The 14,652-nt window shown below is 50.5% G+C and overlaps 1 protein-coding gene across 1 annotated transcript in view; it reads right to left on the bottom strand.

Annotated features, from left to right (window-relative positions):
• LOC144246558 (uncharacterized) overlaps nt 1-14,652 on the bottom strand; it is a gene marked incomplete at its 5' end in the record, with an annotated part of 597,045 nt that overhangs the window by 102,658 nt on the left and 479,735 nt on the right. Inside the window, 1 exon segment of the mRNA XM_077784467.1 lies at nt 6,470-7,398. Within this exon segment, the coding sequence (XP_077640593.1) occupies nt 6,470-7,398 (929 nt within the window).

Here is a 14,652-nt window from a genome sequence, read left to right on the forward strand (position 1 = left end):
CAAATCCTCCCCAAATCCTCCCGAATCCTCCCAAATCCTCCCCAATCCTCCCAAATCCTCCCAAATCCTCCCAAATCCTCCCAAATCCTCCCCAAATCCTCCCGAATCCTCCACGAATCCTCCCCAATCCTCCCCAATCCTCCCAAATCCTCCCAAATCCTCCACGAATCCTCCCCAAATCCTCCCCAAATCCTCCCGAATCCTCTCAAATCCTCCCCGAATCCTCCCCAAATCCTCCCAAATCCTCCCGAATCCTCTCAAATCCTCCCCAAATCCTCCCCAATCCTCCCCAAATCCTCCCAAATCCTCCCCAATCCTCCCCGAATCCTCCCAAATCCTCCCCAAATCCTCCCAAATCCTCCCAAATCCTCCCCGAATCCTCCCAAATCCTCCCCAATCCTCCCCGAATCCTCCCAAATCCTCCCCAAATCCTCCCAAATCCTCCCAAATCCTCCCCGAATCCTCCCCAAATCCTCCCAAACCCTCCCCAAATCCTCCCAAATCCTCCCAAATCCTCCCCGAATCCTCCCAAACCCTCCCGAATCCTCCCCAAATCCTCCCGAATCCTCCCTGCCCCATCACAGGGGGTCCTGTGCAAGGCCACGGGGAGCGGCTGCGGCCGCCGCTGGCTCAGGAGCTCTGTGGGCAGGAAAGGGGGTGACACTGGGACTGGGGGTGCTCGCAGGGCTTCCCTTAATGGTGCCTCCTTCGGTGTTGGGTCAAGCGAGAGCTTCTGGAGAATCTCTCCCCACACACAGGACACTCACCGGGCCTCTCCCCGGTGTGGATGTGCCTGTGGGTGACGAGGCTGGAGCTGTGCTTGAAGCCCTTCCCGCACTCAGGGCAGCAGAAGGGCCTCTCCTGTGTGTGAATCCACTGATGCACTGAAGCATGGACAGACGGCTCCTCAACTAATTAAAGCTGGAAAGAAGGGTATTTTATTGGAGTGCTGGACACATGTGGAATCATTTCCAAGTACACGTGCGAGGAGTTGCAGACTCCTGCTTTCTATTTATACAGAAAAGGTTTTACATATCCAAGCTGTTTCTAAGGACACATAATACATAATCATTACCTGCCCGCTTCATATTATAATCAGCTGAATATCCATTACGGCTGTGCAATCGTGTTTCCTTAACTGGGTCTTTGGGATTTTGAAATAAGGGAGTGGGTGTAAGGGAGGAAGAAAGCTGTCTTCCTCAAGGTAAACTCTTCACCCATGGCCAGTTTGCAGGACTTTTTGATCTGCTGGTCACGGTAGCCTCTCCTAACTGCTGATTATTCTTAAGGCAAGATATTTCTATGGTCTCTGCTCCTTCGCAATTCCTACATCTATCCCTGTCACTCCTAGCTTTACTTTTCTAATATATTTGCTACTCTTTAACTAAGGCATGTGATTTTTGCTAGCTAACTTGGCTTCTCAACTAATTTTAAAATCTTAACTAAAATATGAAATCTTCTACTATCTCAGTTATATTCCCAGCTGTCCCCTTGACTCATCCACAGTTTTCAATTATCCTAAATACATTTCCAGCTGACCCTTGGCTCATTACGATGAGATTGGAGCTTCTCAGAAACCACTTCCTACACTTGGGACACTCATAGGGCCTCTCCCTGGTGTGAATCTTGTGGTGCTGATGAACTTGGAGATCCACCCAAAGCCCTTCCCACACTCCCCACACTTGTAGGGCTGATTGATTCCCCATCTGGATCACCTGGTGCCAGATCAGGTCTGATCTCCGGAGCTCCAGCTGAAGCCCTTCCCACATTCCAAGCGCTTGTAGAGCTTCTGCCCACCATGAGTCATCTCCACCATCTCTGAGTGCCAAATGGATCTCTGGCTGCCTTCTAGGCACAGAGGGGCTCTTAGCTCCTCACAACTCCCAGGGCTGGGTTTGCAGCCCCTCCTTGTGTGGGATCCCCAGGGCTTTTCCTCCCCATTGGGTTCCCATGCTGTGGAGCTGCTCAAAACAGCCTCAAAACAGAGGTTCTGAGCAGCGATTTGTCCTCCCAGGTTTCTGTCTGCAGCTCAGTGCCTGGGGTAAGGAAAGAAAAGGAAGGAATGTGGAAGGAAGAAGGATAGAATGAGAAGAGGAAGGAGGGTGGACAAGGAGAGGATGGGATTTGCCTCCATGCCAGAGGGAAGGGGAAGGAGATCCCACCAATTCGTCCCTGGCAGGACAGTGTTGGCAGCAGCGCTGTCCTGCAGCCAGGGGCAATGTTGGCCTGATAGGTGGAGCAGAGGAGAGGGGGAAAGGGGCAGTGACTTCCTCCTCACCTGCCTCAGTGTTCCATGCTATCTTCCTTTTCCTCACAGCCTCCACCAGCTCCACCTGCACAAAGGTTGGGATGGACAAATCCTGGCTTGGGGGAAAAACAAAGGGTGAGCACCTTGGTCCTGCTGCCCAAGTCCAGCTCGAGAAGTCACCACCCTGTTCACAGTTGGATGGGCCCAGACTCTGCTCATCTCCAGAGTCCCCCACTCCTCCAGGCTGCTGGGATCCCCCAGCTCCAAGATTAGCCGTTGCTGCTCTCCCCACTCCGATGCCAATTGGAACCCCAAAACCAATGTCCCCCCCAAACTGTTACCACTGCCCCAGCCGGTACAGAGATCGCTACAGGAACCCTTCACAAGTCTCCAAAGGGGCATCTGCGTCTCACCTTTGGGGCAATGCAAGATCCAAATATCCCTTTCCCTGCAAAAAAAACTGCCAGAAACTCCCCAATAGATTTGGGGGGAGCTCCCCCTCCCCACTTACCTGCAGGATCTGGGGGAGTAAATGCTGCCCTGACCAGGGGAGCTGCAGACTCAGCAGAAGGGCAGGCAAACCATGTGGATCTTCTGCAGTTCCTCCTCTTCCTCCTCCTGTTCCTGCTCCTTCTTTTCCCTAACCTCCTCCTCATCTCTCTCTCCTCTTCCTATTGCTCCTCTCCCTGACCACCCCAGATCCCCCTTTCCTACCCACCTCTCCCCCATGGCTGCAGCACCAGCGTTTGGGTAGAGGGAACCTCCCATGAGCCCCCCAGGTATGGGCAGGGGGCTTGGGGACCCACCCAGTGCAGATCCATTCCCCCCTCCCAGAGCCTCATGGAAATCACTCCAGGGATCAAGTGATGGGGACACTAAGGGATCCCCATGGAACCACCCATTTTTGATCCCATCCCCACCCTTCCCTCCCCACTCCCATTGTTCCCCCAACCCAAAGACCCCTCCCAACTCAATCTGAGGGTCCCATTCCTCTCCTGGTCAGAATCCTCTTTTCCCCTGCTCTCCCACCCCTTCCCCATTGTGCCTCCAGCTCTACCTCTCACCCCTGGGCTTGGATTTGGGGATCCAGGCCCCTCCTGTTCAGTTTGGGGATCACATCCCCCCTTTCCCTCAATTCAGGCAGCTCCTGGCAGCTTTTTCCTGGGAGGAATCCCTGAGTTTTGGGACTTTTAGGATGTAGCTTAGGAGGAGAACAGCTCTGTCGGGCTTTCCCCTCCCTGTTGTGGCCCCTCAGCTGTTCCCGACACCCTGGGGGTGTTGGGATTTCCCTCCTAGGGACAAGGACGTTCATCCCCTTCCAGGAGCCCAATGCCCAGCTGGGGCTCCAGGTCAGGGGTCCTTGAGCAGCTGCCCCAGAACCTCCACCAGGTTCTCCCAGCGCAGCCGGAGCCGCTCGGCCTGGGCTCCCCAAAGGCCTCAGCAAGGTCCAAGTCCTGCCCAGGAACCCTCAACTCCCTCAAACCCAGCATCCCCCTCATCCCCTGCAAGTTCCTCCCATGGCACCGGCCATGGCCATGTCCCCACTTGTCACTGGCCATGTCCCACCATGTCCTCACCCATGGCTGTCTCCCCACCATGTTTCCATCCCTGTCACTGCCCCCCATGTCTCCATCCATGCCTGTGTCTCCCCATGTCCCTAGGGATGCCCCTGTCCCCCTCCATGTCCATGCGTGCCCATGTCACTCTCCATGTCTAATGCTTTTTCTCTTTTTGAGCCTGGTCTTATAAGCTCTCAGAGATAAGCATTATACCCTTGATAGCTCAGCTACCTCAGGTGGCATAAAACAAGCAGGATGGCTCATGTGACAGTGTTGGGAATAAAAAGTTTTAATAAAAGGCAAAAATAAAAAAGCTTTTTACAGAGAAAAGCCAAGTCAGGGCAGAGGCTCTTGCTCTTGCTAAAACACTTCACTAAAGCAATTAACTTATTTTGTTCTCTTCTTTTCTAGGGAATTGCTTAGGTGGGACTTTTTGGCTCCTGTCCAATTAGCTACCCTTAAGTTTGAGGTGAAGTCCCCAAGGTCCTATGAGGTGTCTTTAAACCAAATTGAGGAGAGAAACACCTGGACTTTTGTCCTTTTTAAGGGAACAAAAGGTTAACTTGTTTACTCTGTCAACAGAGGGCACATTCTTACACGTGTCCCACCATGTCTGTGTCCTACCATGACCACATCCACTAACTTAGTTCAATGTCTATTTTTACTTCAATATTGGATATTTTAAAGGGATAAAGAGAAATGAAAACAAAATCAAGGCCAAAAGAAAAAGACTTCCATGTCCATGCCGGCTGAGGATCCACGTGCTTGGGTGGAGGGAAGAACCTTTTTGGTGGAGTTTCTACCCCACTGTCTCCAAAATCTTGGTCTTTTCCCCAGTTTTTCCAACATCTGGCTGCAGAAGACACCCTTGGGCAATAGGAAATCAAAATCGTGGAATCCCTGAAGTTGGAAAAGACCTTGTCCTGGGTCAGAGCAAATCTGGGAGAGAACCTCCAAAGGGATTCCTCTGGAAAGCAGATTCAATTGGCTCCACCCCCAGCCAGTTTGGGAAAAGTATCTCCTTGGAGAACAGTGGAAAAAACTGTTTTTTAAAGAATAAAACCTAAACAATATTAAACAATAAAACCTCTTGCTGCTCTAAAAGAGACAAACTCAGGAAGTCCCTCCGTGGGTTGTAGCTCAGCTCACTCAGTCTCTTATCAGTCCCTCCGGTGCTGGAAATGCCACAGTCCAGGCCTGGCCCGCTGGGCCACAGGTGTGAGCTGCCGGTGCTCTTCTGGGTGTTCAGGCCAGAGCAGGTTTAAACAGGTCCAAAGAAAAGGGAAAAAGAGCCACAGTCCAGGGAACTTCTCTGCCACAGCTAGCTAAAACTAATTAACAGCAAAGGAGAGATCTGTACCTCTGTCTGTCCATCTGCAACAACCCGGCCCAGGAGCAGGAATGTGGAGGAGTGAGTGCAGTTTCTGAAAACAAACTCTGCCCTTCTCTCCCTCCTTTGCTCTCGGAACAAGTCTTAAAGGTGCAAAAATTATAATTCACCATAAACACAACAAACAACTGGAGATACAAGCATCATATAGTCAACCTAGGACATACCTCCAAGACCATTCAGTATTCCTTGATGCCACCAGAATATAGGATTGAATGCAAAAGATTTTATGGAGTTGGAAGTCATTAAATCTGCTCTCCCCAAGGAATTCCCATTGTTGGTGTCCTGGGTTGTAAGATAAGCTTGTATTCCATTTGCCATCTGTCGAAGGCGAACCGGTTGGACAGGTTTTTGTTATCTCTCTCAGAGACAATGGTTTGTCCTGTAGAGGCAATGGTTTGTTTATACACCATTGACTGATTTAATGAAGGGCTGAAAAAATGTAACACCGTGAGGGGTCCCACCCAGAGGGGGGAAGCAGCTCTCTCTCTTCTTCGCGGGACTCCGAGAGAAGCAGCTCTCTCTCTCTTCGCGGGATTCCCAGAAAAGCAGCTCTCGCTCTCTCTCTCTTCGGCGGCACTCGCAGCGAAGCAGCCGGCGCGTGCAGAGGCGACGGCAGCGGAGCTCAGAGGCAACCCCGGCGCAGAGGAAAACCGGCCCCCACTGCCACCAGATCTTCAGAGGAAAATTATACCCTTCTAAAGATCACCACTTCAGCTGCAACTCATCAACTATTGCAAGGGAAAGCAATTGTCCCAGCAAAACTGATACTGGCATTCCTCAGGTTCTAGACTTTTTCTTTCACTGGTTTTGTTTGTACCGATTGCATTTGCCTTTTTTTTAAATTGTTGTCCAGTTTTCTCCTAGTAAAGAATTGTTACTCCCACTCCCATATCTTTGCCTGAGAGCCTTTTAATTTAAAGATCCTGGTAATTCAGGGGGAGGGGGGTTTGCCGTTCTCCATTGTACAGGAGGCTTTGCCCTCTTTCACAGACTCCTGTCTTGTCTAACCAAGACAGTTGGTCTGTGCCCCAATGGATGTTCCTGCCACTGGGTTTATCTAGGTGCCCGCGGGGAATGAGGAAGATGTGGAGCCTCCCAGCCAAGTGTCTTCCCAACACAGATAACCAGGCCCATAGATCACCAAGACTGCCCAATGAAGGTCACTGAGGATCATCCAACGTGGATCCTCCCATAGGGAATGGAGCTGGGAGGAGCATAAGAAGCTCTTCCCACCCTTGGGGAACTCACAGGGCTTCCCCCCTTAGTGGCGCCTCCGTTGGTGTTTGATCAAGGCTGATCTCTGTGAGAAGCTCTTCCCACACTTCCCACACTCGTAGGGCCTCTCCCCGGTGTGGATGCGCCGGTGCACGGTGAGATTGGAGTTGTGCTTGAAACCCTTCCCACAGTCGGGGCAGCGGTAGGGCCTCTCCTCGGTGTGACTCCGCTGATGTACGAGGAGACTGGAGCTGATCCGAAACCTCTTCCCACACTGGGAACACTCGTAGGGCTTCTCCCCGCTGTGGATGCGCTGGTGCTTTCTCAGGTCTGAGTGCCACCCATAGCTCTTCCCACATTCCAAGCAGGTGTAGGGCCGTTCCCCAGTGTGGATCACCTGGTGCCGAATCAGGGCTGAGCTTTCTCTGAAACTCTTCCCACATTCCCCACACTTGTAGGGCTTTTCCCCAGTATGGATCTTTTTGTGTTCCGTAAGCTGGGAGTTGAGGCTGAAACTCATCCCACACACCCCACACTCGTAGGACTTTTCTCCAGTGTGGATCCTCTCGTGTCTCCTCAGGCCAGAGCTCTGCCTGAAGCTCTTCCCACGTTCCCCACACTCATAGGGTTTTTCCCCAGTGTGGATCCTCTGGTGTTGCATCAGGTAGCCCTTCTGGCTGAAGCTCATCCCACATTTCCCACACTCAAAGGGCTTTTCCCCAGTGTGGATTACCGAGTGCTGCATCAGGCTGCTCCTCTGGCTGAAGCTCTTCCCACATTCCCCACACTCAAAGGGCTTTTCCCCAGTGTGGATCCTCTGATGTTGGATCAGAATGGAGTTCTGGCTGAAGCTCCTCCCACACTCCCCACACTCAAAGGGCCTCTCCCCGGTGTGGAATCTCTGGTGAAGTCTCAAACTGGAGCTCCACCTGAAACACTTTCCAAATTCCTCACACTCGTAGGGCCGTTCCCCAGTGTGGATCACCTGGTGCTCGATCAGGGTGCAGCTCCGGCTGAAACCCTTCCCACATTCCAAGCACTTGTGGGGCTTCTCCCTGCCACGAGGCTTCTCCACCAGCTCTGAGCTCTGGCTGGATCTCTGCCCACCTTCCTGGCTCAGGGGGGCTCTTTCCTCCCTGCAGCTCCCTGGGCTGGGTTTGCTGCCACTCCTTGTGCGGGATCTCCAGGGCTTTTCCTCCTCCTCCATTTCCTCCATTTTCATTCCTCCCCGGGAATGAAAAATCCTGGTCTGGGGGAAAAAAAAAAGAACAGAGCATCTTGGACTGGGAGTTTCTCCTGTCCCCACTTCATCTCACAAAGTCATTGGGCATTGTGTGTCTATAAGAACCTCCAAAACACCAAGGTTCAGCATAAAAATCCTCAAAACTTTAAGACACAGATCAAAACCTCCCCAAACATCAAGATTCAGTAAAAAATTCCTCCAAAACATAAAGATTCAGCCCCTAAAAAAAATAAAGCACCAACATTTAACCCAATAAAGCTGAGAAATGCCGTGATTCACCCCTGTGAAAATCGTGGAACCCCTCAACAGTCACGTGCTGCATGTGGGGTGACAATGCTCCTGGGGCTGAGGGGAGGCTATAGATACAAGGAGGGATGGAACCTCGTGGTGATCCTTGTTTCTGCTCCTCCTCCTCCGGTGTCCCTATTCTTCCTCACACTCCTCTTCCTCCTCCTATTCCTCCTTCTCCTGCACAATCCCACCCTCTCCTGCCACCTGCATCCTTTGACCATTCTGTTCCTCAAGCCTGCTTCTCCTTCCCTTCTCCTCCTGCCCCCAGGCCCAGCACCCACTGCCGGCTCCCTCTTCCCCCCAGACCCACAGCATCCCAGCGCAGGGGCAGGGATGGAGCTGGGGCAGGTCGGGCTGGGGCAGCGCTGGGCTCTCGGCCGCTCCCGCCCGCACTCGGTCCCCACTGCAGCCGCTCCCGCCAGGACAGCGCGGGGGGGCCCGGCCTTGGCGCTGCCCCACTCCCACCTCCCCAAATTCCCCTCGCGGGGCCATGGGGCCGAGGGGGGGCGCAGGTGGGTCCAGGTGGGGAACGCGGGGAGCTGCGAGTCTGCCTGGCAACTGGTGAGTCATCAGCGCCGCGGGCTCTGATTGGCTGAGCTCGGCCCGAGCCCTGGGGCTGCAGCACAGAGGGGACACCCTGCTCCAGGGGGGATGTCCCACAAACGGGGGACCCCATGGAAGGAACCACAGGAAAGTGTCTTTACAAACAGATGCTCTAAAGCTGCTCGGAGATAGGGCCAGGCAACTTTTTTATGTAAGGAAGTGACAGGAGAAGACATCGGTTTCAGAAAATTTTATTAATTGATGACACAGACTGCTGCTCAGCCAAGGTCCTGCTCTATTCATGAACTTCCAGAAGAACAACAAAGACTTAACAGAGCCATTAATATCGTTTGCTATATGAAAGTGGGGTGCATATTAATGGTGTATGTAGTAGGTGGACTGGGATATCTGTAGCTCTCAAGTACTTCAGCCAATTAGGAAAGAGAGAGTGAGATGTGGCCAGGAGAATTAGGATGAAAAGGAGGGCTGTGTCCTTCAACAATTGGAGAGATCCCATGGGAAATGTCCCATGGCCTCTCCCAGTTTTAGAAATGAAATTACTTTTACAGTACTCCTCTGTATTCTTTGTGGACAGAATCGTCTGGTGATGTCAATTTTCCCGCACACCCTGGGGCTCATCCCGAATTCCTTCCACCCTCCGGGGCGGCGGGCAGGGAGTGCAGCTGAAGGTGCCTCACCCACTTTGGGTGATCGGCTCCCTTGGCTGGCAGTGGCACTGGGGATTGATTTGGGACCCGGGAGTGACCAGGAGACAGACGAGTGACACATCAGGGGGTCTGTGAAGAGTCAGCAGGGAGAGAGCACTGAAAATCTCATCAGTGAGTGCCCTGGGATCCTCGGGGAGTGAACATGGCAGGGCACCCATGGAGGGGAGAAAAGGGAAAGCCAGGGAGGGTCCTGGCCAAAGTGATGATTATCCCAAAATGTCTCTGAAGGGTCCCTTGGGAGAATGTTGAGGTAGTTTGCATATTTCCCCAGAGGTAATTAAGGACATGGACACCCAAGGGGGGCAATAAGGGAAGGGGAGAAGGGATTTGGACAACAGGGGATGGATGGGGTTGGTGTGCTGGGAAGGGATCGGGTGAAGAGGAGTGTGCAGGAATATGGTTCAGGTAAGAAGCAGCAGGAGGAATCTATGTGGTAAGAAAAAGGATGATGGAAAAGAGGAGAAAGAGAAAAATACAGAGGACTGAAATGTTTTTCAACAGGGTCTTATCCTCACATTTGCCAGCTGATCCAGATCCTTCCATCTCCGGTTTCCAGGAGAGGAAAAGCAGGAGGTCAGGATGCCAGGGGTTTCTCTGCGCTGGCAGCGGCAGCACCGGGCGCAGAGGTGCGGCACCGGGAGCACGGGCTGGGGCCTGTGGGGAGCTGCGGGGCCGGGCCGGGGCTGTGGGGCAGCCGGGGCTCAGCGCCGGGCGCTGCCTGACCCCACCAGCCCCGGGCAGGGCCGGCAGTGGCCCCCGGCCCCCAGGAGGCTGCGGGACGCCCCGGCCGCTGCCCGGCCCCGGGGAGCTGCCGGCCCTGCCCGCCGGGGGGGCCGCCTTTGGACACTGCGGCAGGACAGGCACCGGCTCTGCCACACGGGCTGGGCAGGGACCCTGAGCACAACGGGGAACACAAAGGAACAGCTGGGAAATGCAGAGTGCACAGGAAGGATCAGGATTTGCTGTTCAGGATTTGCTTTGGGTCCCTGCAGAAAGGAAAGGTTTTGCAGAAAGCTCAGCAGCTCTCAGAGGATGAGCACCCACAGGCAGTGACCAGGGCTGCAGGAGTGGCACAAGAAGGCCTGCAGCACTTGGGCACAAAGGCACAGCAGCTGAAGGCAAGAAGGGATGAGCAAAAGGCCAAGCTGAAGGCAAAGGCCACGGCAGAGTTCCCACAGCCCTGAGGGATCAACCCCAGGGCCCAAGGGGGCCCCAGCACCCAGGGCATGACGGGGTCGGCCACAAGCACCTGGCAGAGGCATTGCCCTCCTGGCCAGGGCAGAGCCCACCCAAACAGCCCCTGGGAAGGAGTCAGGGCTCCAGCTGCAGCCCACAAGGACACTGCAAGCACAGACAGCAGCACCCTCAGCAGGAGCAAGTCCACCCCTGCATGGACATGGATTGTCAGGGCTCTCTGAGCTCCCATCCCACCGGGGACCCACCACACTGGAGCCCTGGAGAACATTCAGGCTGGGTCTGCATCCAGAGGAAGCCTCTCCTGATGGACACAGGGGCCTCTCCCTCCACTCTGAATATTACACCTAAAGGGGGAAAATTGTAAAGGAGTGTTTTCATTATTAAGGGAATAAATGGGAAAGCTGAGCTGGTATCAATCATTTGTTCAATCGCTATTAGGAGCTGTGGGGGATAGGTTTGAAATAAACTAATTTCTTTTTCTTCCTACTCTGATTGTAATTAACTAGGAAGGAATTTGATGGTGGCATTGTAATACTGTAAAAGGTGATACAGAGGCTATTGCTGCTGTACCTTTGTGTCAAATGTCTGGGAAGGCCTGTGCTGAAGGGAACCCAGAGGTGTGGGCAGCCCCAGGGAAAATTTGATGTGGAGCCTCTCCAAACTACTTGGAAGCAACCAGGACAAGTGGTGTCTAAAAGCAACACCCTGTTCCAGGGGAGGGAAGGAAGGGCTCACAGCCTGGTATGGAGTCCCTGCTAAAGGCAGGGCTCTTGGAGCCAGGGATGTCTCCCTACAGCACTCCTATCCTGCCAGTCAGGGAATCAGATGGCTCCAATGAGGAGGACAAGAACAAGTGGTAGACAAAGCCCCAGTGAAATGGCTGAATTTCCTGGCTAAAAATATCTTTTGAGTATTGGGAAAAAAAAAAAAAACAAATGGTAAATGGTGGAGAAAAAGGTTAAATATTTGGGAAATACTGGGACTGAAGATTCCTGGTGAATTGACCCAGAGAGGCACTGGGCAATCTCAGAAGTAACATTTCCCTGGACCAAAAAGGAGCTGAGACAATTTTGAGGATAAATAGGGAATTACACAGCCTGGATTGAGGATTCTCTGTTCCAGCCAGAACATTGTAGGACTTTTTAACCTCAGACAGCCTCCATGCTGTGGTATAGACAGGAGAAAGAGAGCAAAACTTGAGAAAATGACAACCAAAAATATTGATGCCTCAGCTCTGTCTCTTCCAGACTCAGAAAAGAAATTGGAATTGTAGGTGAATGTTCAACAGGGCCATGCCAAAGGAATCCTTGGGCCAAAATGTTTCACCCAGTGGCCACAGTGGCCTCATTGTCTGCAGAATTGTGCAGCCACAGCTTCAGTGGGGACCCAGGACCAAAACCTGATGACAACAGGATCTCCAACTGTTCCAGTCTGCCATCAAGTTCAAGCTTTGATAACCAAAAGAGCCTCGCAATGGATGAGCAGTGCTCGGTTATTACAGTGTGAAACTTGTTCAGTGGCACAGGAGGATTCAGAACTGAGGACAGGGGAAGGGTTTAACCCAGCCTCCTGTTTGAACAGCCCACAGAGGGGCTGGGAAGAAACCCAGCACTGCATTCAAGTGACACAGCTCCAGACCCAGCCTGGGGGAGATTCAGGAGACATTGCCTGGCCTGAGGCAGAAAATGTCTTTGTGGATGGCTCTTCAAGGGCAGCAGAAGGGAAAAGAGTTCCAAGACATGCTGTTATTGAGGAAAGGGTATCAGACAAAGCGCAGGTTACCCCCATGGTCAGCTCAACCGGCACAGCTGTGTGTGCTTGTAAGAGCCTGGCACTGAAATGCCCTGAGCAGGAAGGCTTCAATATCTTCTGGTGACACCATCTCACCTAACAGGGGGGCAAAAGCAATTCTGACTGCTCAGCAACCACTGGATCACTTACTAAGGCATTTCTAAAATACATCATTCCAATAAAAGGGACTGTGGAAGCCATAGACTCAGAGAGCAGAACTAATTTTGCAGGAGAGTTCCTCCAGGGGGTTATGGCAGCTTTAGGAATACAAATGGGACCTCCAGAACCCCTGGCACCCCCAGAGCTCAGGCTGGGTACAAAGAATGAATGGGGATAAAAAGAAACACCTTTAGAAGCTGGGGATTAGATAGTAATAGTTTCAGCAAGTTTTAGAATGGATTTTCTCAGTGAAGATGGAGTCTCCAGCACCCTAACTTTTGGCTATTTATGGAGAAGGCACTGCACATAACAGCTGAGGCTTCCAAAGTGGCTCAAAGTGCAGATGTCTGTTTAGAATGGTGAAGGACATAGGTATGATTCACTAGTAACTTTCAAATACCTGCTCTAAAGCTGGAGTTACTCAAAGAAGAGAGAACTACTTCAACACTTGTAAAGAAGCACCATTTTTTCCAAATCTAATTTTCACGTGTAGCTGAATTTTTCAAGAATTGTGTTTTTTATCATACTATGAGTGCAAAACAATCTATAAGAAGTGTTTAAAAACAGATTGTTAACAGGAAAAAGTGATCAAAAGATCTATTTCCTCTTGTATTAACAATTGAAATATGACTGAAGAAGGGATCAACTCTGCAGTCCCCTGAACCAAACTCACAACTTCTTTAACAGCATGCTCAAAGTTTTCTATACTTCAAGCTTTTCTAGAAAATTCACTTTCTTAATTTCTGCTGTTTCTGTAGCCCCAGACCCTGTATAGTTTATACCAGCTGCATTCTACAGAAGGGATACCCAACTGAGGATACAAATTGCCTGCTGAATGGCCTTCTCTGACTCCATGCTGTTACTTTTGACCTCAGATGGCACAGAAAATGCTCTCCAGTTGACTTGCTTCCAAATGCCAAAAAACCCCAACCCCCAAACTTTTAAACATAAAACAGAAGGAAAGCTTAATTATTTGAGTTAAAATAGCACTGCAAAACAGTTATTCACAAATATAGCAATAAAAGTGTTATAAAAGATGTGCCTCCTGATACATAAAGATATCCTGAAGAATGATTTTGTATTGTTTATATACATTCAAAATTAGTTTTCATCTTTTTTACTGAAAACTGCGTTTTCATAGACAAACAGAATTTTTTCCTATAACTGGATATCTGCCTGGCAGACATAAATGTTTCTGTCAAACTCACCATTCTGCCATGGATATCAGAAGACATCTTGGAGTGAAATGGACAGGGTTTTGCTTCCTTTATTAATGTTTCCATTCTTTGGTTCTCACATGACCTGTGTCATTTCTGTATTTAAATTCAGAAGCTCTTGCCAGAATACTCTTTCAACTTTGTTTGTAGTCACAATGCAAGAGGTCTGCAACTCTTGCTTTAATTTGGGACAGGATTTATTTCTTCTTGTAACTGAAGACTAATGGCAGACATCACCTTCCTCATTTCTCCTGAAGTAATGCCTCAATTCTCTGTCTGGGTTTGCTGGCTAAATTATTTCCTTTCTAAATAGTCAGGTTCTGCTCTGTATAGAGAACTGTGACTTTCAGTGCTTAATATAAGCAAGCACTGAGAGGAGGGATGTACTGAGAAGACTATTTTCTGCGAGATACATATAATACCCTTTCTGCTCCATGTGTTCCTGCTGCAGCCTCAGTTGTAGCTGCAGGTTCGGAGTTTGATAAGGATTTAAAAAATGTTGGTCACCACTTAGGGTCGATTAGACTAGCAATGTCCAGAGGTTTAGAAATTGCATCCTGTAGAAAAGGAGTTTTTCCTCAAAAGCCTGTAAAATGTACAGGGTCACATAGACCAGAAACTTGATCTTTCCCTTATGTCAAAATGGCTCCTAGCTAAATTTCTGGGACCCTCTATGCTAAAATAAGAGAGGTTTGTCAAAGTAAAGCTAATAGTGGCAAAATTCCTTAGCCCAACAAATCAATTGAAATGTCAAGTGCAAATTAAGGATCAGAAAGGAGAGAAAGAAAATAAGAGGTAAAAATAGTCTAACAGAGGCTCCTGACTTAATCATATCAACAGCTGAAGTTAAAAGGTTAGCAGAGGTTGATCTGACTGTTAATGTTTTCTCATCATTTTGTTTATGAGAAAGAAGAAGGGAAGAAGCCTTCCATCCCTGGTATCAGGTTAAGTTCCTCTGCTTGAGTGGAACAACTCAGTACTCCAAATATAAAAGCTCCAAAGAAGCTCACACAAAGATGTTTGTCTCGAACTGTAATTGGAGTAGATCCATTTGTTTGTGTAATTGCC

The sequence above is a fragment of the Lonchura striata genome, chromosome 6 (genome assembly GCF_046129695.1).
Source record: "Lonchura striata isolate bLonStr1 chromosome 6, bLonStr1.mat, whole genome shotgun sequence".
In the NCBI taxonomy this organism is placed as follows: Eukaryota; Metazoa; Chordata; class Aves; order Passeriformes; family Estrildidae; genus Lonchura; species Lonchura striata.